General features: G+C 43.2%; 3 protein-coding genes across 3 annotated transcripts in view; 1 reads left to right on the forward strand and 2 right to left on the reverse strand.

The window, feature by feature from the left end:
- The window catches only part of spata6 (spermatogenesis associated 6), a 23,316-nt gene extending 16,876 nt beyond the window's left edge, over positions 1–6,440 (forward strand). The window contains exon 13 of the mRNA XM_019896559.1: positions 6,356–6,440. The gene's annotated coding sequence lies outside the window, so the exon portion shown is untranslated. The remainder of the gene's footprint in view (positions 1–6,355) is intronic.
- dnttip2 (deoxynucleotidyltransferase, terminal, interacting protein 2) lies at positions 1,534–10,571 on the reverse strand. Its single transcript, XM_019896544.1, has 7 exons — positions 10,303–10,571; positions 6,354–8,458; positions 5,112–5,250; positions 4,416–4,511; positions 3,535–3,699; positions 3,334–3,443; positions 1,534–2,245 (listed from the first exon to the last, which is right to left on the reverse strand). The coding sequence occupies exons 1-7, from the start codon at positions 10,375–10,377 to the stop codon at positions 2,134–2,136; spliced, it is 2,802 nt and encodes a 933-aa protein (XP_019752103.1). The 5' UTR covers positions 10,378–10,571; the 3' UTR covers positions 1,534–2,133.
- A 349-nt stretch (positions 10,572–10,920) lies between these two features.
- On the reverse strand, positions 10,921–19,026 carry gclm (glutamate-cysteine ligase, modifier subunit). Its single transcript, XM_019896562.1, has 7 exons — positions 18,679–19,026; positions 17,617–17,679; positions 15,546–15,630; positions 15,280–15,336; positions 14,997–15,199; positions 14,797–14,911; positions 10,921–12,284 (listed from the first exon to the last, which is right to left on the reverse strand). Exons 1-7 carry the CDS (start codon positions 18,811–18,813, stop codon positions 12,115–12,117), a joined length of 828 nt encoding a protein of 275 aa, XP_019752121.1. The 5' UTR covers positions 18,814–19,026; the 3' UTR covers positions 10,921–12,114.
- Between the last annotated feature and the right edge of the window lie 3,798 nt (positions 19,027–22,824).

Consider the following 22,824-nt stretch of genomic DNA (forward strand, 5'->3'; position numbering starts at 1 on the left):
GCGTAGCCGTTTCTTCACCCGGTCCACGTTCCTTGGCCCTCCTCCACATTTCGAACCTTACCGATGATCCTAGATTGACAGGAAAAAAAAGCCAGTCGCTAAAACAAAAGCGAGACCGTGACCGATGGCAACGATGCGCGTACCTGATCCTTCATCCACCGTCAAAGTTCCTTCGCCACGTTGTCCATCCGTGGCTCGGACACGAACGCCAGCTGGATTTGCGTTCCCGATCCTTCACCCGGACTCGGCTCCAGCTTTTGTCGTGGAGATTGTCTGTCATCTCGGTCAAGGCAACCTGTGTGCGTTCTCTCCGATGCCGAGGTACCTCCGCGCGACTTAGCATCCGGTCCAACTAAGGAACCTGACCTCCATTCCCACCAGCAGACAAGGGATGATGCGCAGACTACAAGGCACACATGACCGCACTACCGGACAACATCGCCACCACTTCCATGAAGCGTCCATCCATTTTCTGACCTGCGGCAATGTAGAGCGTTCGGTCAACCGGGGTTCCCGCTCTTCGACTTGCTTTTCATTGATGGACCTTTGAAGGACTTTTGAGGGCTAATTTAGCCATTTTTAAGGATTCTTTTTCTCCATTCAGCAGGGGATTCACGGTGGATTTAATGAACAGAAAGCCACATATCACTGCGCTGGTGTTCAAATCATTGCTGCCAAAAGAAGGGCACATCTTTATTTTTAGGGGCAACCAGCTAACCCTTTATTTGACATACTGTATGTCAAATTGGCTCGAAATGACCCGAAGTGATCACGTGATCATCATCGGAACTGATCGGAGACGGCGGGAAAAGCAGAGCGGGAACCAGGAAGGCATGTAGCCCGACAGCAGGGGTTGAAGGGAAGGGCGCCAGGCGCATTTTCTGACAAAACTATTCATTGGAAGGGTGGGGAAAATGACATACACAAACGAAATGAACACCACAGGTTAATTTTTAAGGATTTTTACTGATTTTAGAAGCTTTCTCTGAAAATTAAGGACAATTAAGAATATAACTTTACAACTTTTTTTTATGGATTTAAAAAAATGAACTTTTAGGACCCGTGGGAACCCTGAGGAAGGCCGGAGGCCGACACACTAATTAGGCGATACCGGGCCGCCCTGATGTGAAGTATTTCCATCCAAATCAGGTGACTGCTGAAAGAATTGCAGCAGTTTGCATCTGCATCACCCACTTTTTAAGGGAGCAAAAGTAATGGGACAATGGTTCTACTCAGCTGCTCCGTGGCCGGTTATGGCTGCCAATGGAACTGGTGCCCTTGTATCTATCGATGTGACTGCTGTAAAAAGCAGCAAGATAATTTGGATGTAAATCCTCTGAAATTGAAACTGAAAGAGTTTCCGTGACTCTGAACCTGCTGCATGTGAAAACTGAACACTTGGCATCATTGACGCATGATTGGAACAAAACAGTCATGTCAACTAGTCAAGAAATGACAGCTATTGTAAAACATTGACCACTAGTGACCTCAGCTGTGTTGTTTGTTTTAGCATTTTCAAAATTGCTCAAGGAAGACGTTTATGACATTTCTTTTCGCTTTAATGCAGTATAGTTGACGGGTGATCATGCGGGGAACCTTTTTAATTGAGTTCATTCACATCAAACAATGAAATGAGGAAAACAAATCCAGCATTTAAAGCGTCACAATGATTTTTCTGAGGTTGAAAATTAAAATGATGAAAGAAAAGTTATGCACATGTGAAGATCGATGAAAAAAAGGTCAACATTTTTGCTGACTTTAAAATATCTTGCTATTCATGTCAATTTACATTTGATGGCAACCACCACAATACTTTGGATTGAAAAATCCAACCACATAAATAATGAACAAAGACCTTGATTAGTCATTATTTCTGTTCCAGTACATACATACAAAAAAAAACACTTCAACGTATACATTGAAACAACATTTTAAGTTTACATAAATGTTTTTTAATGTGTACCAAAACTGAAACATCGGTGAGGGTTAATCATAATGTTGCAGTTTATTTGTCAATAAGAATTGCTGCGCAGTTCTACACGTGGAAAATAAAAGCTCAGTTTGTTTACAAGTTCTTTCTGATCATATAATTTCCCTTGTGTACAAAGTCCTTCCTTGTCTCACAATTCACGCTTACTTCGCGACTTTCTCGGATTTTTTGTGAAATTTATTGTGTTTCTTGTGCTTGCCCGATGCCTGGGCGGCTTTCTCGGCCACAATTTTCTGGTACTTCTTCTTGTTGTTGCTGGGGGGGGGAAAAACAAAACATCAGTACACAAAGCAAGTCAGATTTCTAGTTTGAAAATCAAAACAATAGCAAGTATAGATTTTTTTTTTCATGGCATGAAACATGTTTCAATCATGAAGTATTCACTCCCGAACCACTTCATTACACACATAAGCTGTGTCGAAAAGTACACCTTGGCGATGATCATTTGGTCCGCGGTATGAATGACACAATAGCTTCATTACTGTGCCCGTGATTTGCTTTATGACTTTTATTTATTGTTGTAGATTGTGTACCTAAAGTGACTGTTACCTGCATACTGCCCCAAGAAAAGCATGTATCCTTTTTTTTTTTTTTATTGAACAAAGTGCAAAAGTCCTGCTTGACAGTGGATTTTATTTTTGCCCGAAAATAAAATGGTGGTAATTATCAGCAAATAGCAAGAATATCATACCACTCTGTTGGATATCAATTGTGTATTGTTTTGTATTTTTCCCCTCTCTGCTTTTGGGAAAATTAAATGACAGTACCATTTGAGTTTTCCTTTCCCCTTATGTGATTTTCTTTATTTCTGCCAGTACATTTCCTCCCTGGTATTAATTTGCATCAACTTCCACAAGCCACAATTTTTTTTTCTTGGCAGATGACAATGCGATCTTCTTGGGAAAATATCTTTTTAAAAAAATGTGTGGAAACACGAGCCTTCATGTATTGACATTTGGAATGTTAATTATTTAGTGGAACGTGAGCCGTCATACTGCACATCTCGTCTGGTCAACGCAGGTAATATCGAAGTGCCCCGGCGCTCTGCGCATTCCTTCTGAGGCGAGGCGGTCTCTGCCAAATATGAGCGGCTTGGAAGCACGCACCTCGTGTCAAGAACTTGGTCTCCCATTGCCCTCTACTTGGCGCCGTTGTTGTCATTAGCAAAAGACTGGGAAAATAATTCTGCTCATGTTTGTCTGTTTCTTTGGGGGGTAAAGTCACTTTTGTTTTTTTTTTTTTTTGTAAATTGGCTCCTCTCTGCGGAAGCGTCACCTGCCAAATCCGAGCACAAAGCACGGAGGAAAGAGACAAACTTGACTTCATTCACAATGTTGACTAACCTCCTGAACTCTGCATCAGCCAGCAGCTCCTCCACCATTGTTCTCTTTCTCTGCTTCTTGGGAATGCGAGAATGATAGAAGTCGATGGGGTTGTCCTCCACGGTGGCCACCTGCATGCCGGCACAGAAACACTCTTAAAAACACCGCACGTGCCTTCCAACAGGTAATGACAAATCTTTTTGGGGGAGGTTTTGCCCAGACCTGGAAGTATTTGGGGAAGCCGTCTCGGTCGTTCTTCTTGTAGAACCTCTTGGGATCCATGGAGGCTCTCATCTTCAACAGTTTCAGGTCTCCCTTCAGCTCCTTTGTGAGCTCAGGAGCTTTCATGTTGAACCAAGCGTCTCCCGTGGTCTTCTCACGCTCCAACTGGGAGAGGGGAAAAGAGGAATTTTGACAACTGAGTGAATAGGCCGCTGCTCTGCCATTGGCTATTGCCGAGCATCTTCCTGCCATCCCATTGGGTAAGAGGAACCTCTACCGAATGTGTCTTTGTGTGTAGATAGACGTGTCTATGCAGCGTCCTCGTCATTTGCCATGAGGTAGTTTTACGTGAATGCGAATCACCCAGAAAAAGTGTTCACCAGTCGGGCAATCGCTCACTATGCTGTTGTTTGCCTTGGACCTTTTCGAAGGACTGTTAAAATCCGACAAAAGCAGTTCTTTAAAAAAATGCCAGGCAAAAACCACTTCTGAGCGAGAAGATGCACTAAAGAGGGCAAAAAAACAATGAGGATTCAGTTAAACTCTATTCTGTTTTTTACATGATGCACAAATCTCATTTCTTGTGCAATAATCTAATTGTAACATGTATTTGTTACATATTTTGATGCATTTTTATGCTGTAGAAAACATTTGTGATTTTTTTTTGGGGGGGGGGGGGGGGGGAACAGAATTCGGGGACCTAAATAAAAAATGGGTCTCGACTTTTCCACTTGAGAAATTTCTTCCAGAACCAATTAATTTCATAATCTGAAAAGACGTACTACATAATGTAAAGAAAATGGCGGGAGTGCAAGAACAAATCCCTCCCCATATAAAACACAGTTTTCAAATTGAATCTCCAAAAAGATAGCTCCACTTACTCTGCGTTTTTGTTTCAAGGCTTGTTTGGATTCACTGTACGGTGGTACGGAGTCCTTCTTCTCAAAGTCCGATCCCATCACGCTCTTCTTCATCACCTGTGCACAAGACCACCAATGTTACAAGGCATGGTGAGATCATCTGTAGAGCACCTTTCATATACAATGCAAATCTGTGGGACACAAAGGAATGTTTAAAAGCATGATTTAAAAAAAAATAAAATCCCAACAATGAAGACAAAGGCCTGCCCTAAATGGTACTGGAAATAATTGACACCCCCACCCAGCACCATTTTTCCCTTCGACCTGACCGTCATCTTATTTCAAGACCATCACAAGGGGCAATGGCGCCATCTTGTGGCGTCTTCGGGCCCCTTCGGTAAAGGGCACAATAGGACCCAACAAATAAAGAAACATCTGTGTAGGTGAGAGGGGCAATACTGCAAATGAAAAGACTAAACAAAACATTCGAATGCCAAAACACAGATTGTCAAGTTGAAACGACAAAAGAAATCTCATTCACTGTTAGAATTTGACAAAGCGGTGTGACGTGTAGTAGGAAGAACAACTTTTCACACGGCAAGAAGAAGCGACGAGACAAAACTATCAGGCCGCCATCGACTTCCTCAGCAGTGCGGAACCTTCATAATGCTCGTTATTAATCGTGGCCAGGAAAACACGTCGGTGGGTGCAATTGACCTCATCCTGGTCCTTCTTCGCCTTGTGCTGCCCCACCGAACTGGAGCCCGGCTTTGATTTGCTGCCGTCGAAAGTGATGTACAAACCCCCGAGCTGTCTCATGTTGATGCCCGGGTCGATGCGAGTGGACATCTCTTTCCTGCAACAAATGGCGAGGGAACGTCACGGCTCATTTCCTTCACACGCTCCTCATCAAGCTCAATGAAAAATGATCAAGTGTTGCCAAGAGACGTATTTATTCGAGAATAGATACTTTTGATCCCTCTTGTTGACATTGCCTCAGGGGAAAGGGCTAAAACCTGCTGAAGTTGATAGTAAGAGCGAGTCGTGTTGGGTGTGTGCCTTGAAGAGGCGGGGCATAGTGAGTGACATCAGGAACAGGAGACTGTTAGTGTGTGAGCTTCTGAGCGTGAGTTGTGGCCTATCGCAGCTCAGTGGGAGTGTTCATTTCGTGTTCATACTGTTCAATCAACAGCTGAAATTGGATTGGCGACTGGCTCTCCTTGCCCGCTTGCAAGGGCATTACAGTACCTTAAGTGTTCCATTTTTTTCCCCTCACTGGAGTAAGACTGCGACAAGCAATTTTAACTCATTCAGGACCAGCCAATTCTGGACCAAGTCTGAAAAGACGTTTAAAAATGTCTTTGGGAGTGAAATGAGTTAATGATCCATTATTCCCGTTGATTGTTTTTGACAATGAATCGGATTTTTAATATCCATAACTCTTTTCAAAAACAGCATTGAGAAAAAAAAAAAGATTTTGACTCAGCTATGGGGTCGGTCCGAAACAGGCAAAAAGTGTATGTTTTATATTTTTCAACACAAACACTGATCAACAAACACGTATTTATTTTTTTCAATCAGATTCAAGTGAACTTAGATTTTTGTTGCACTTATTCCGAATCTTGTTTTTTTTCTACAGCATCAGGTTTTCATAATAATAATAATAATAATAATAATAATATTCAGTGTGCTACACTTCATATTTTTTTAGAAATGTATTATTAATTTTATTATCATTGCATATATATTTAGGAAGATTTGTGTATTAAGGGTGAGATTCAGCAACAGGTGGATTTTTTTTCCTAAACCGTGACAGCTATAAATTGCAACGCATTGTAAAATCTGCATTGCACAAATGTTGTAGGTCAGACTTTAAAACAAACAAAAAGGAAAACATCTCAAAAATCTGACGACAAAGTGTGCCTAATAAAGTGTCCTTTTGTCTTGTGTTTTACTCACAGTAAAGGATTCCTGGTCGACAAGAGAAGCGTCTCTTCCCCGCAGTCGTCATCGTCTTCATCGGCCACCTCATCCACAAACTCCTCCTCCTCCTCCTCCTCACCTTGCTTGGCGCCCACCACGTTCTCCTGCGTGAGGTGCTCCGTGTAGTAATCTTCATCTGCTTCCTGCCCGGCCCTCGTGTCCACCACGAACAGGCCGTCGACAGACTCCAGTGCCACGGCCTCCTTTGTGGGCTTCCTGCAGGGTCCTGGTCTATCGCCTGTGTCCTCGTCTTCTTGGTCCTCCTCCTCCTCTTCATCCTCTTCTTCATCCTCATCCTCACTGCTTTCCAAGAGGCTGACTCTTTTAGTTGCCTTGGTGGCTTTCATGTCCTTAAGTGGAGATTTCTTCGGTGTCGTCTGCTCAACGACGGTCACCGTGGCCTCCTCGGGCTTCCCGGAGAGGCCTTGTGTCCCTCCCATCTCCTCCTTTTCTAATTCCTCCTCTTCTTCATCATCTCTGCTCGCCACGGGGCTACTTGTTGATGTTTTGTCAGTGACTTCCGTGCCCTCAGGCGGAAATTGGTCAGGTGTCACTTGCTCATCGACGGACGCCACGGCCTCTTTGGGCTTCCTCTCACCAATATCGTCTCCTTCTTCTTCCTTGCCGCTCTCCACAATTGCTTCCTGGCGTGTCACCTGCTCCACTTCCATGTCCTCCTCTTCCTCCTGTGTTCCCGAGTCAACCACGTGGTCATCGCGCGACACCTCTGCTCGCACGTTTTCGTCCTCCTCATCGTCTGCGCCGACATCCTCGCATCTCGCTCCTGAGGGTGAAGGCCCCGTTTCCTCCTCCATGTCTTCCACTGCCGAGGCGTCCTCTTCAAGCTTTTCAGCAGACAGCTCGCCCTGCTGGCCAGCAGTCGCCACTGCAGCTTCAACGAGAACTTCCTCCCCATCTTGTCCGACTTGAGTCACGACCGCCTCAGCTGAGGTCACGTTGACTTGCTCCACTTCGACCAGCAATGTGCGGTCTTCTGCATCCTCGGCGATCACCGTGCTATCCAGCATAGAATCACGTGGTACGTTTCCTTGCAAAGAGGACTCCAGGACAACGCGGAGATCCTTAATTGGTGTGGACTGATGCCGCCAAGCACTTCCTGAGCCGGTGCGGCTGCTGCAGGCGCTACCCAGGGCAAAGTGTCCGTCCGTCGGGTCAGAGTCTGACTCGGCAGACTTGGAACTGGGGGATCGGATTTTCACCCTGCTCTGCGTGCCGATCGCGTATTCAGAGCCAGATTCGAAGCCCTCGGAATCGCAAGACTTCTCGACGATGGTCTGTCTAGTTGTCCTCCGTCTTCTGGAATTCGAGGAGCTTTCCGAGGTTTCGTCCAGGTTCAAAGGAATGGGACTCAACTTTTTTCTTAATCTCGCACTCTTGCGGATCGAGGACTGAGAAACCGGAGCTCCTGAGACGTTAGAAGCAAGGCTCTCGTCTTCAGAAAGTTCGGACTCTTCTGGTCGTGGTCTGGCGGAGGATCTGGTGCGTTTTCTTTGACTTCGGGTCACTCTTTGGGATTCGGTCAGCAATTCTGGAGCTGCCCTGCTCCTGGTGTTTCTGACTGTTTTGTGCACAGACACAAAAGAACTGCTGGTGTCCGCCTCAGACACTTCTTCGGCATAATTCAAAGTGACGCTAAGTCTTTTGCTTCTTCTGCTACGTGTTGCTGGAGGGTCACTGTCAGACACAACAGAGCTACCGGATTCCACCTTCTTGTTGGGAGCCCTCCTCTTCGAGCTTCGGACATTTTTCGAAGAGCAGGACTCCACCTCGGATTCTTCTTGACTGACTTGGTGCACCGCCCTTCTGCGCGTCAGCGGCAGTTCCACATCGGAGACGGCAGAGCAGCACGAGTCCAGGTCGGACACATCTGCTTCGTGGATGGAGCCCACGGGGGTGCAAGGCTGCTCGGGGCTGTGGAGTCTGGATGCTCGTGAGCATATTTTCAACAGGTTGCTGGATTCTTCTCCATGCCGTTTGCTGGTTTCCACCAGAACACGCCGAGTTGAGTTCTCCGCTTGTGAGGCCGCACTCCTGGTTCTTCGCCTTGTTGATGGAGTGGCCTGTGAGGCAAGAGAGGAAAATATCAGGACTGCAGCTTCACACAATGCGTTTGTGTCATTATGTGTTTAGTAGTGACAGTTAGACATTTGACAATATTTCAAACATCAGTGATTCCCAACTTGTGCGTGAAATTATCTAATTACTGGTCCAAAAATGATTACTTTAACATGAGTCAAGTATTTTAAGCACGACTGTCATAAAAACTAGAAAAGAGAGAGACAGAGATTCTGAGGTGTTGACAATTTACGCGTCTTTCTTAAATGCCTGCCACTATAGTAAGTTTTGTGTCCGGCTAAGCAGGCCCAAATGTCACGCCGAATAAGTAAATTGACATTATCACTTTTATTGTACTTTGTGTGACATTTGGTTGGTGCCGTAATTTTTTTTCAAATGTAAAATGGGTGCCTTTTTTTCCCCTCAAGAAGGCGCCCGAGTAGGGAGCGTTGGCAAGTTCTCTTGAAGAGCCTTGCGGTTTTTGTTGTTGTTTTTGTCTTTTGTTTTGTCGAATGGTGGTGATGTTACGTCGTGTGGACCTGATGTGGACCTGATGTGGATTGTTTTCAGCATTTTTGGCCACGACATTCGTCAAAGAAGAAGAATCTGTGCTTGGTGGTTGCACACGTGTACCAGCACTGATTTTAGATAAGAAAACCTTTAATAGTCTCACAATGGAGAAATTCCCACTTCACAGCAGCAAAGTTTGACTGGGAGGAATGTCGGCGCCATTTGACTGTCGTTGCTGGACAGCCGGGCGATTGTGTTTTGCGCCTGTAATGGGGAGCATTTTCACAGCCCCGCTTTGTTCAGCGGAAAGGTCGGTGCTCTTGGGACAGTCTGCGGCTGGATGGATGCATGGCTTGAGGAGCCGACGATGAGAAGAAAGGAGCGTCAGCGCAGAGCGCTGATGCATAAGTGGAACTGGGAGTCTCGGCTTGGAATTGAAGCGGATTTACATGGGACAGGAGATGAGAGCCAATCTCTTTTTCGTTAATGGACGCTACAGCTTCTTGTTGCTTTCAAACTTAGCTTGTAGCAGACGCATGCACATGTTCAGCATGACGTCTTTGATCCACTGGTGAAAAGGATACTTTGATTCGCTCCTCTTTCATCTATAACTGTTTCAAACAACAAAGCGTATGCAGGAAAAGTGGTTCAGATTGCACGGCTGTCTGTGTCTTATGTGTTGTGTTGTGTTGTATTATTTTGTCATTTTATGTTAACTGTTCTTTTGATGGCGGCGCAAGCACCCCCAGCGGCTCCTCTTGTTGTCTGGTTGAGAGGGAAGAAATTTCATCTGTGCTGTTTGTTGCACATACAGCGCATTTAACAATAAAGTTGTACTTGACGGGTTTCCTCCCACATTCCAAAAACATGTATGATGGTTGTCTTTGTGCACTGTGAACTTTGCAGCCTAGTGCAGGAGGGAAATGCCACGAGGTACACAGACTTTAGATTCTATATATAATTCTTCATACATTTTTTTTTTAAGGGAGTGTTATTTTCGATCAATTGATTAGGATTCGTCCTCGTGATGGCAGTCGAGATTGGGCACAAATGAACCAATCCCATATTAAAAAAATAATTCATACCCATGTTTCATTACAAACTGTAATTTTTATTTTACTATTCCCCGTATATAACAATGTCAGTATAGAAAACAAAAGTTAAAACAGTATAGAACACAGAACTCTTTGAAGTTTATGAGCGAACGCTAGCAGTGGACCACGTGAGTTGGAACATCTATAAGCAACAGCCGATCAAAAAACACGCCGAAAGCTTACAATATTTCGATCACAAACAAAATGTGTGTACGCTGCTCGGAGAAGGTTGTAGGCACATTTACCTGGACGTCTGAGGCCTGCTCGAGCTTAGTTTTAGTTGGAGAACACCTTCGAACCCCGCTTCTGGTGGCCACCATCTTGGATCAACTGTCACTTCCGCTTGGAAAACCAGACGAAAGCAATCGATAGGGAAGAACGAGATTGGCGTGAGCAAATGCTTTTAAAATACGGTGGACCCCTGTTCGCTGGATATCAGTCAAAGAATTGGACCGCGAATCGGTATAATCCGTCAATAATCGACATCGAGTTACATTCAACCATCCATTTTCAAGACTGATTTTCCTGAACACTCTGAACTACACTGAACAGTCAGTCCCAGAGAACATTTATATCAGGCGAGTGTACCCCTACGTCATCAGTGACGACATCAAATTACATCGATTTTTTTAATTTCAAGCCCCGACCGACGCTTTCCCCAAAAATATCCTTGAATAAAAAGGTGATTTTTAACTAAAAGAAAGAAAAATGGGTGTTGCTCTCCCATTAATATACCCAGGACTCATTTTATATATTTAAATCAGATTTAATCTTGAAAGTTTGGAACATTTAAATTCTATGTAACAGATTAAATTTAAATCATACACACGGATTCAACTGTAAAAAAAATTTGAAACCAGCCCCAAATGTTATACATTTTTAATAAAGACGGTTTTTGCCAAATGACAGTACAGGTAACATGACCAGCAGATATGTTCAAGTAATTTACTGGATTAAACAAGTTTTAACTCAGAAAATAAAAATACCTCAAAAAGGATAGTTACATATCTCCCAAACTATTAAAAGAAAAAAAATCAAATACTTAATCTAAGCCTCAACTTAATCTAAAAATCGTACTTTCATCTCATGACAAATCACAAGTGAGGGTCATAAAACGGTGGCAGCAAATCAGTAAAATGTTAGACTAAAGGCTAACTAACTCAACTTCCAATGGTAAAATTGTGAGGTTTTTGTTTTGATGAGGAATGCAAATTACTCCGGCAGGGGGGAAAAAAATCAGAACTTGATAAGCCATTTCTTTTTCACAAAATACAAATGATTAAAGGAAAATAAACGTTTTTTTTTACAGTTTCTTCTCGATATAATGAAAATTTGGTGATTAGAGAAGGCATGAGGACGAGATGATCAGCTGCAGTGAAGCACTTCACATTTGAAGAGGGTTCAGGAAATCACTAAATGACCCACCAGTAAAGCTGCAAGTCACAATGCAATACAGTAATTAGTAACTCAAACTCCCTTTGACATTTACATTAGATTCACTGTACAGACTGTCATTGTGAAACCAACCGAACCACTTGATAGAGGATACTGTAGTTGCACCCCCCCCCCCCACACACACACACCAGTGTTAGCATACATGGCTGGTGCTCGAGGTATGTTTTGTGTCAAACCGTATTGTCATGCGCATCACTTGAAAAAAACAATATGAGATTTCCCAATGAACAGGACCAGCTTTAAGGCTGAATTTCTTGAAGCCTCGCTAAACTTGTAAATACCCAACAGTTCATTATTTCAGTGTGTTTTGCAAAACTTGTTAAGTAGCAGCTGAACGGCAAAAATCACCAGGTTCACTATCACTACATTTTTTGTGAGTAGTGCCTCTCTTTTACCCCCAAAATGATTCCGCTCAAAAGTTCTCATCTCACACAAAAAAAAAAAAACTCGACAACTCTTTTGACAGTATGTGTCAGCAAATGTTTGATGTGCAGAGTTCCGGGTAAGTGGCAGCCTCCATGTTTGCAGAGCTGTTAATTTGCATGTGGCGTAGAATGGAAAATATGACAAATGGCTTGATCCCCCGCTAATCCCGCGTCCCGCTAGAGTTCCGCCTTCCTGGCGCTGAACAGGTAGCCCATGGCCTTGATGATGCCGCGACTCTTGACGATGATGGAGTAGCGCAGAAGCCACTCCAGCCTCCAGTCGTCCGTGGCGACGTGCTGCGTTCCCTCCTGCATGGCCTCCCGGAAGGTGGCCGCTGATATCAACTCTGCATGGAAACGAGAGTGGGAGAGCGATAACATCTGAAATTAACAACTGCTCCTCATTCACACCTGAGACCTTGTAACACGAATGAGTCACTTGACACTAGGAGGAAAAATGGCAAATTAGGCCCAACAAGGATATTTTCACTTTTGTTGCCAGCCATTTAGACTGCTAGCTGTGTATTGTTATTTTAAGGAGTCAGTAAACGTATGCTGTTTTACAAACTGCACACTGAATTGATGACTTGAAATTGTAACAAAGTGTGATTTCTTCAGTTTTGTCCCAAAAATGTGAGGGGTGTACTCGCCTTTACAAAATACTTATTAGAATATTTACTAGAAATTGTTTACAGTAGTTTGCTATGAGACTACAGTGAAACTCCTCTAGAACGAAACCTACATGGGCGAAAATACCCCCTTATGTGAAAAAATCTTCATGCATTAACACAATTCCCATTCTCCTGCCCCCCATACGACGAAAACCCCCCTGTTGCGTTATACGAAATCATTTTCTCTGCTCCAGCCTCGCAAAGACATTCACTACAACGAAGTTTTATCCAACAGCGACCTCTACCGGTTCGTTCGGAAACGGCAACAGCAAACACCACACTGGTTTACATAGTGAACAATGTTTATTTCGGTCACAGCTGCGAGTTTCCTGGACTCAACAAACTCATAGCTGCTCTGCCATTGCCAGGAGGGACCTAACTGGAGCGCTTCTCTCTCATTAGCGCTCCAGTTAGCGTAATGTTTTTAGCCTTCGAAAGCTAACTGTGGCCATTTAGAACTACGAGGTGTGGCTGGTTTAAAAGTTCATTGCATGAACATCAGCTGAGCAACGCTGTCTTGGGTTAGGGTTAGGTAGAGACAGTGAGATGGTGGAAAGAAAAGCCACCGGGTCCAGAAGTATTTGTTATTGTTACATTCAGACGAGCGTGGACGTTATAATGCTAAAATGGCTACAAAAGGACCTTTGGATGTCAAGCAGCTAAGACAAGAAGAGCTCTGATGCTGGAAGAGAGGTTAAAAGTGATCAAAATGAAAGACGGAGCAAGCAAAATAAATGACATGATCCAAGAAATTGATGTAAGTGAAAGTGAATGCTGATTGTAAATTTCGCAATTTCTTTACCTTTTTTTCTTTCTACACTGACAATATGAAGTGTCAAATAAGTGTATGCTCATACTTATGCACTATTGGAATAAAAATAGAGTACACATACGTTTGTGTGCGTGTACACATATGTTTGTGTGGGTGGGTGTGTGTGTGCTTACCTCTGAGACCAAATTTGCTACAGTGAAAAACCCCGTTGTGAAAAATTTCTTGCCGCAAACACGATTTCGTTGTAGAGGAGTTTCACTGTATTTCCAACTTTTAAGTGTGTTGTTTCCTAACTCACGGACGGCTATGTCTCAGGCAGGTGTGTCACAACTGAGCTTCTTTGCCCCAAGGCGGGTGATTGCCTTGCAAAAACAGAAGCCCTGTTGTGACTACACCTAAGGGTGACCTCATTGGCGAAACTTGGCACTTCAGATTTTGTAAACGAGGAAGCCTTTTGGGTGAAAGGTGCAACCCATTCGAAAGGCCCAGTCGCCTTGATTCAATCGTTGCAAAACAGAACAATATTGTCTTCAACTAAACAGCCGCAGATTTCACACTAATGGTATTTGTGAGTAGTCAAGATCATTATTTCCGGATAATGGACATAGTTCTTGTGACATCTTTGTTTGGTGGTGTGCCGTGAGATTTTTTTTTATTCTGGAAATGTGCCCTAAAACAAGTCATGCGGCACATTTGAAGAGTATTCGCAGCACTTCATTTTTTTCCACGTTATGGAATCAATCACCCCGCCATCTGTCAAAAGTCCTCAACCACGAAGCTCAAAATCGAGCTCAGGTTTCATCATCCGCAGATGTTTCTTCAGCCTAACGAGAGTTCACATGTTGAATTCAGTTGAAGGAACACGATTTGACAGGGCACACACCTTTCTATACAATCCCTGAAAAAGAATTATGCAATTCCTCAAGTTTTTTTTAGACAATTCCATATTCCCCCCCGCCCCCCCCCCCGACATGCTTTAAAAAAAATAGTGACTGACGACAACAATTTCCTTGCTTTTTTTATGTGTTTCTTAAAGGCAGAAGGGTGGCAATTTGAATCAAATAAACTTTGTGCAACATCTGTGATTTGCCTTTTTTCTCTAAAAATCAAACATTTCATCCACCATCACTTTTGCCAGAGGTGCTATAACATCCCGCAGTTGTCAAGAGTGCATCAGAGCACAGGACCAAGCATGAAGCCAAAGCAATTATCTGTCGACTTCGGAGGTACGTTTGTCTCGAGGCACATGCTCAACCAAGTGTTCAACTCACGTTGTCATGAGGTGAAGAATTTTGAAGGGAGGAAATATTATCAATCTTGGCTTTGGGGCTCTAACGCAAAACGTGGGGAAATTTCAAGCGCTGTGAATATTTTATGGCTTTTTTTTTCATCTTAAGAATGGAAAGAGATGTTCACCTGCGGGATCGTTGTGTGTGAGTAGCTGGATATCAAACTCTTTGGCGAAGGCGGTTAGCTCGGGGGGCATTACGCAGCAGGAGGCCAGGTTCACTTGGTTGCTGCTGGGCTTGACCTGGAGAAACAACAAGGCACACTAGTTACATGCACCATCTTGTGGAAACATTTTTACATTTTTGTCAAGGCCATTTGCGACAAACCTGAGCCCAGTTGTAGAGTTGTTCCAGCAGGTCCTTGTCCAGGTCGGCCGTGCCGATGGCAGCGATCCTCTGGCTGTGGACGAGCGCCTCCAGCTCCTCCCACGCTGGCTGAAGAGGAGCCAACGTTTGCACGCCGTCTCCCAGGAGCCTTCGCGCTGCGATGATCACCGAGTCCAGCTGGGACACGGCCAGCGTTTGGCAGGCTGGAGAGGAAAGATACAGTCAGTGAGTAGCGGCTGTCATTTTCAACAGCCGTTCATTGAGCGAGACTGTTCCTTCTTACCCATCTCGACTGCATCTCTGATGGACGACTGACCCGACTCGAAGAGGAACAGCTTGGCTGCCAAGACAAAGCCACCAGTTTCATATTGCAAACACTTTCATGTTGCACGTGGAAGCAATTAGGTAAGCTGACGCTCAAGTTAATAGCGGCATGTTTGAAGGAAAATGTGGTTTTAAAATCTGATTGAAGACATTTTAAGATAATGAGGAGGGGAAATGAAAGGTAAACATAAGCCTTGTAGTAAATCAGACGATTAAGGCACACACCTGACACTTTAAGCTCCTCCCTCTCCTCAGGTATGACAGCATCTGTGGCCTGGGGGATGTTACAATCCAATGTGTCAGGTAAATCCTTTAAAAAAAAAGAAACGGTAGCTTCAGGCGGTTGAATTTGCTGAGTGACTCTTGAATAGGGATGCTCCGATCAGGATTTTAAGATGTCAATTCTGATCATCCACGAGTGTGATCGGTCGATGCCAATCATGTGGATTTGGTGTAAAAATTTGAATTTTTCACTTCCCCCTTGGACCAGTCTGAGTCCCTCCTTCCAGTTGGCTTTCTCATACTGAGGTGTTGGAACGGTCCCCAGACCCGCTCTGACTCGGGTCACTGCTCCAACCAGGACGCTGTGGCAATGTCCACCACTCTGCTTGAGTTACAGCTTCGTTGGCCCCCCACTTCCTCCCGGTTTTTACCTTGATCCCTACTCGGGCCACCTTGGGGATCCCTGTACATCACATGTGTCAAACTCAAGGCCCGGGGGCCAGGTCCGGCCCACCAGGTCATTTTATGTGGCCCGCGAAAGGAAATCATGTGTGTCAACTTGCTCAAATCTGTACCGAAATGTCAAATCGTAATAAATAACGTTGAGATTTTGCATTAATTTTGTTAGCCGGTTTACACTCACCGAAGGAAGACGTAACTCCAAATTGGCCCCCGACTAAAATGAGTTTGACACCCCTGCTGTTCATCATCACTTATCTTGCCCATGTCACCTTAAACTCCTCCTCCAGTGATTTCAAGGGCAGCTCAAGCTTGGTGTTCTCTTGTTCAGGGTCCAAGGCAGTCCCAGCCACCTCCCTGAGGAAGCTGCTGACTTTCCCTTCCTTAACCCTCCACGATTGAGATGGGAACTTCGATGAAGAGCTTGATGGATCCAAGGTTTGAACTTTCCGGGTATCCCGAGTTGGTCAGGACGGTGTTCTGTGGTGTATTTAATGCCTTAGAAAATCTTTTGTACCCTTCTCCTGACTGATACTTTTGAACCATGAAATCCCCTCCTGACCACTGCACAAGACCAAGACTGTTGCTGTTACAAGTGACTACAAAAAAAACGAGTATTTATTTGGGGTTAAGAGACAATTTAGATGGTGGCAAGTGTGCTGATTCCCATCTGACATGACTCTTAAAAATGTGAGAGGTAAATTTTGAACACAGCCATATCCCCCAGTTATAAAAGGGTCTGTAGACTTGCAAAAAAAAAAAAAAAAAAAAAAAAAAAAAAAAATTTCCCATTCAGTTGTGCAAGTGATCGATCCCATTAATTGTAGAATTTTTTATGAATAGAATTTTTCACTTTTTTCATAATATTACTGAATATCACATAAACCTGGCCTCTGAACACGGGAGCATGTGTACACTTCTGTATCCACCGTAATCGCCACACCCACCTTGAGTCAAACTTTCCTTTGCTAGTATTTCCCTGCATGTGCGCCGCATTTAACTATAAACATACCACTGGTATAACCTCCCCCATTGCTATGTGACTCCAGCGGCTATCACTGAGCTCAGCATAGCCAAAGCTGGGGTACGTGCACCCCGGCGACCAAGTGAGGGATCACTCACTACGCTTCTTTGTTGCTTATCGTGGGTTCCCACAACAATAAGGTGGCAATGAAATGATCACCATCTCATGCCCCCATCTCAGGCCCCCTCCCCCATTCATCCCAACATACAGACGTTTGGAATGGCGCCTCAGACGGCTATCCAGTATTGCATGATCACTGGCCATGACAACTTCTTTTTGAGACATCCAAAGGCATCGTTTGAAGTCCATCGCCGCAGTTGTTCTGTCGGAATGTTGCCGTCTGACCATGTGGAGCTCCACCCCTTAGGGCGAATCCATACAACTAGTCGGCCTGGTCTTCAATTCAAAGAGTGCGCTTCTTCCCTAGCCAGATGACACACACATCCTAAAGGAAACTCTGAAAATAAGCCCAGAAAATGCTCATAATGCATTTTTCAATCATTGCATCATATATTTTCTCATCCATTCAACATGGTAAATGGTCACTGAAAATGAAAACGCTGACGCAATGAGAATAATTGGTCATCTCACCTCGGTCGGAGCTTCTATTGTGGAGAACCAGCTGCTCAGTGTAGCCTGAATGCATTCTTGAAGCTGAAAAAGACCAACATGCGCTAGTTTAACGCATAGTCAAATTTCCATAAACTTGATTCCAAGAATGTTTCCAGACATATGATGAGGAGATTTTTACAGTGGACTCTGCGCCAAACGCAACATCTGGACCACATTTTTCTCCACTTGACTTGTGCCAGCATGTATTCTTGTACTGTAAATTGGGTGAACACTACAAATATTGTGCCGTCCAATTCATCATTTGTGTTCAGGGCTTCTCTGTGGCTCAAAAAGTGAGGGGGTAAGGAGGGCAGCTGCATGAAGAATGCAACACGTGGAAGAAGTGGTTATAAATCAATGGTCACAGTCAATGCTGTTGAACACGCTAACAGTTATGGTTAGTTTTCGGTTTCAAATTACAGTTGTCAGTCAGAGTTAGGGGTTGAGGTTTCAAGATAGGGTCAGGGTTTCGGATGAAAATGATACAATCTATGATGTAACCTATAAGATTATATCATGGAAGACAGAGGCTGGTGCTATGCAGGTTTTCCAGTAAAGCAACAGCTAGTGTTAACCCAAATGATGAAATAGCTTCCACGAGGAAATGTTAATGAAATTACGTAATCTAGCAACCTGGTACCCACATGAGTAGTGGGTCTGTTCTAAAAATAGCTCAGTAATCAGACATTGTGATTTCCTAGAAATGGTGTAGATTTGAAAATGTAAATACTTGCAGAAATTTACAGAGCAGATTTGCTATTTCAGAAGTGGCGTCATGTCAAACTGGTATCCTTGGCATTCGTCATCCATTATGTCCAACCGTTAAAAAACAAACACAGTGAATGGAGGGAGCGTCAACCAGTCATGTTGTGAGCGACACTTTCCTCTTTCATTCGGAAATGTTGACATAATTTTCGACGTCAGGCATGTTTTCCTTCTCAGTTTTTTTTCCAACACACCTGCTCCGCTAGCTACTGGGACGCGAGCCTTGCTCGCTTACTCACTCACTCGATTAAAAAAACATTTAAAAAGGAAGTTTACCTCCTCGCCCGGCGAGAATGGACATTTCTTCTTTAGACGGGCTCTGTTGACTAAATTTCCCGTGTGCAGCCTCAGAGTCTTCGCGTGGCTGAGCAGGCACCTCTTCGCCTCCGCGTTCGTGTTGTGAGGATCCATGTGTGCGTCTTTTGTCTGGAGGAAAAAACCGTCGACGCGAAGAAACCTGCTAACAAGAAGCTGCCGCCTACCTTTCACTTTTTATATGGCTGCACCTTCTGAGAAGCGACCAATCGAGTAGACGCGTGCGAGATAGAATGGGAAAAGAGCAAAGTCAGAATGACTTGGTGCTTCCGTCGGCTGTAACACAGTTATGGGGTCAGACGTAGAGGCCGGCCGGGTCACGCCCACCGGAGGTGTGGCCGAAAAACGTCAACACAAGTTGCTTTTAATTTCCACTATACAGCCCCAAACTATGATTTTATATTAAAACTATACCCATTTTTAACATTTTCCAAAACGTCAAGATTTATTTTAATTTTTCTATTCTCGCTGGATACACCGGAAGCGGAAGTGGAAAAAAAAATCTTTTTTTTTTTTAACTTTATTGGAAAAACCGGAGTATCCAGAGCCGGCCTTTTTACGCATGGCGTCGACGTCATGTAAATAGATTTACAGACGTTCATCATTCCCGAGCAACAGTTGAACGTTTTTTTCCCTCACAAACCCTTAGTTGTCAAATATGCAGATAAGGTTTAGCTGTTTCACTGTGCATTTTAATTTTCAATGTAATTTGTTTTACATTTAATGTATTTTTAGATAGATTTGTATAATAGTGAAAGAACACATGTAAATGAGAATTGGTTTACCGCTAATATGTAATTAGATGTATTCTACAATTTAAATATTAATATGTGACATTGTTATATTGTTTGTTCTTTTGTGTCAATAAAATCCTTTTTAAGAATCGTTGCCTTCATACGACGTTTTGATGATACGGACGCCGCGAAAACCTGCTCGCCGTTTTCACTTGATTGTTTTATACTGTATATCACTTGCAGTCCAATCAAACAAATATGTATTGATAAAGCACCTTTCAACATCAGGTTGACCAACATGTACAAATTAATGAATGATCAATTCAAACACACATATGAGATAAACACCTACAGAAGTGACTCAGCATGACTCAGATTTGTTCTTGGTTTTGCTGTTCGGTGCTTTATACCGTCTTTGTTACCGATTTGTTGCTTTACTGTTGTATATGTTAGTTGCTCCATGTACAGCACTTTGTATGCAGCGATGGCTGTTTGAAAGTGCTCTATAAATACAGATGAGTTGAGTTGAGAAGTGAAAAATATAGCCAATAATGACTTTGTATGCTTGAGTACAGTTCTACTAGAATATAGCATATCCCTGACCGTGTTCGGGAAAACAGTTTCTATATATTTTAAAGGCTGAATTTTTGATAGGCTTAAACACTTGTATTGGATGTTAATGCTGTATACCTGTCCTGTACTGTACTATGCCATTTAGTGTAAAAAAACGTCAAGCCGTTGGAAAGCAGTGCACCAAGTGACCGCCAGATGTCCCTCTCGCAAGTGTAGTTGCCTTGACCCTATGTATTTTTAAATCAAACTTTCCCAATGACACATAACAATGCATGAGTATATTATTAACGTGGCATTTTCAAAGATTAACAAAGCATCTAAACTATGTACGCCATATTACGGGTTATGTTTCAACTACTTATGATTACATAATACAGTACTGTGTACAGGCATTCTGCATAATTGAGTCTAGTATTAAGGATTCATGTGATTTGCTTGTATTATTTCATTTGGTGATCACTTGTGTGTTCTACTATTTGGTAGTAAATTGGTACCGCCGCAGAAAAGGTTACTTTCTTACAATGGATTTAGGTTGGACTTTATTTCTTTATGCATTTTTTTTACTTTTTCACATTTTGCTGCTTCATTTTTATGTTGAGTTATGCTATTATAAATTGTGTCATGTAATGCACCGTAACTAACAGCCTTCGAATACGTTGGTATTTGATAATTCACAAATGCAAACCATAAATGAAAGCATGGACACACATAATGCATTTCTGCTATATGTGTTCACAGGTAATAGTGACGTTGACAAAAACTTACTACATTAGTTTCGAGTTAGTGGGTCAGTGATTCAAATTAAACTCTCAAGCCATGCATAGTCTTTCAAATTAGGGTTTCAAGATAAGGTTAGGCTTTAGATGAGGTTTTAAAGGCAGGGTTAGGGTTTTGAGGCTTACAGTCTACATCACATTATACTTTGTGTTCCAAATTAGGGTCATTTATTTGAATGAAGTTAAAGAAAATGGAGGTTGATGCTGTCATTCCAGAGAGTTGACATTCAGGATTTAATACACGTAAAGAACGTACGACCAAGAATCTTTGCACCCAGGAAGTCATTATTAACATTTTGTCTCCTGACATCCAAGAGGTAGGATTTAATACACGTAAAGAACATACGACCAAGCATCTTTGCACCCGGAAATCATTATTAACATTTTGTCTCCTGACATCCAAGAGGACAAGCAGCCAGGAAACCCTGCTGACCCCCGCTCACTCGAGTGCTTTAAAAAAAAGAAAGAAAGAAAAGGAGTGATGAATGGTGAGCAGTCAGAGCCAGTAAGGCTTTTTCTGCTGTTCTAAACACTATCTGAAGTGCAACCTAAATAAGATTTGTTCCACAAAATTGTATTCATTCATCATTTAACTTGAGGTCAATCAGATACTGTATTAGCCACTATGTGCAACCATGTCAATTTAATCTGCCTTCAGAATTAGAAGGGTTGGTATCGTTTAACTTGGCTGCACTCCTCCCAGTATGTGTATGTGGACGTTAGATTTATTGTATTTTTTTGGTGGGGGGGGGGGATAAAAAAAACAACGCCTTTATTAAAAACAGAAAAAAGTAAATAAAACTTCAAGAGATAAGTACTGTATGCTTTTTTTTTTTTAACCGCACGACGTACGATCATGACAGTCACGCCCTGACTACTGAGTGAACTACATTTCCCGCAGCACCGATTGGACAAGCAATGTAATGTGATCATCTGCAGCCAGCGATGGCCAAGCAGGCGTGTCATAACTAAATAACATGACGGTGTGTCTTACCTTCCATGGCAGAGGCTCCGTTTAACCCCTAGGGTTCGATCCATCCCAGGTTCAGAATCACTGCTTTAAACCAATCAGATTTTAAATTTGTCCTCACAGGCCCAGATAACTGGTGTTAACAGTGAAATCAGTATTTTTTTCCTATGTACTATGATCACGTAACAAAAATAGCAATCTATAAAGCCCCATCCTGGATTTGACTAGTTTAACCACAAAGATTCCTGACAGAATATGTAATATATAACTCCAACCACGTCAGCAGTTCTTGTGACCATCTGGATTCAATAAATTCCTTACAGGGGCATCCCAGGTTAAGAACCACTGCTTTAAACCAATCACATTTTAAATTTGTCCTCACAGGCCCAGATAACTGGCCCACAATGAAATCAGTATTTTTCCTATGTACTATGATCACGGAACAAAAATAGCAATCTATAAAGCCCCATCCTGGATTTGACCACAAAGATTCCTGACAGAATATGTAATATATAACTCCAACCACGTCAGCAGTTCTTGTGACCATCTGGATTCAATAAATTCCTTACAGGGGATAAGGTGACCACCAGTTCACGGTTTTTCCTCTTTTTCCACATCATGCAAGTTGCATTCAATACAACACTTGAAGCTTTACCGGAAGCGGATGACGGTGGTTACACTTTGATACTGTTTGCTTACCTAAGAAGAAACCTTGTACTTCAAAGCTATTGCCTACTATTGCGCAACATGTTAAACTACGCATTTGCAAAAGTGGGTGCTGCTGAGAGGAGTGGCGAAGAAGTGTGTTTGTGTGTGTGTGTGTGTGTCCACTAGGTACAACACTTGAACCTTTACCGGAAGCAGATGACGGTGGTGGTTACACTTTGATACTGTTTGCTTATCTAAGAAGAAACCTTGTACTTCAAAGCTATTACTATTGCGCAACATGTTAAACTACGCATTTGCAAAAGTGGGTGCTGCTGAGAGGAGTGGCGAAGAAGTGTGTTTGTGTGTGTGTGTGTGTGTCCACTAGGCTGTGGGGTGGTGGGGGTGG

The sequence above is a fragment of the Hippocampus comes genome, unplaced genomic scaffold (genome assembly GCF_001891065.2).
Source record: "Hippocampus comes isolate QL1 unplaced genomic scaffold, H_comes_QL1_v1.1 scaffold22, whole genome shotgun sequence".
NCBI classification, from domain to species: Eukaryota; Metazoa; Chordata; class Actinopteri; order Syngnathiformes; family Syngnathidae; genus Hippocampus; species Hippocampus comes.

What these genes read in the sequence shown, in the direction of transcription:
- dnttip2 (XM_019896544.1), bottom strand. Translation starts at nt 10,377, where the DNA reads ATGGTGGCCACCAGAAGCGGGGTTCGAAGGTGTTCTCCAACTAAAACT. An exon ending in CGAAGAAGGACCAGGATGAG is followed by an intron (nt 4,512 to 5,111) that starts GTCAATTGCACC and finishes TCTTGTGCACAG; the next exon opens with GTGATGAAGAAGAGCGTGAT. An exon ending in GCTGATGCAGAGTTCAGGAG is followed by an intron (nt 2,246 to 3,333) that starts GTTAGTCAACAT and finishes TCCCCCCCCCAG; the next exon opens with CAACAACAAGAAGAAGTACC.
- gclm (XM_019896562.1), bottom strand. Translation starts at nt 18,813, where the DNA reads ATGGATCCTCACAACACGAACGCGGAGGCGAAGAGGTGCCTGCTCAGC. An exon ending in AACTCTACAACTGGGCTCAG is followed by an intron (nt 14,912 to 14,996) that starts GTTTGTCGCAAA and finishes TTGTTTCTCCAG; the next exon opens with GTCAAGCCCAGCAGCAACCA. An exon ending in CACACACAACGATCCCGCAG is followed by an intron (nt 12,285 to 14,796) that starts GTGAACATCTCT and finishes GTTTCCATGCAG; the next exon opens with AGTTGATATCAGCGGCCACC.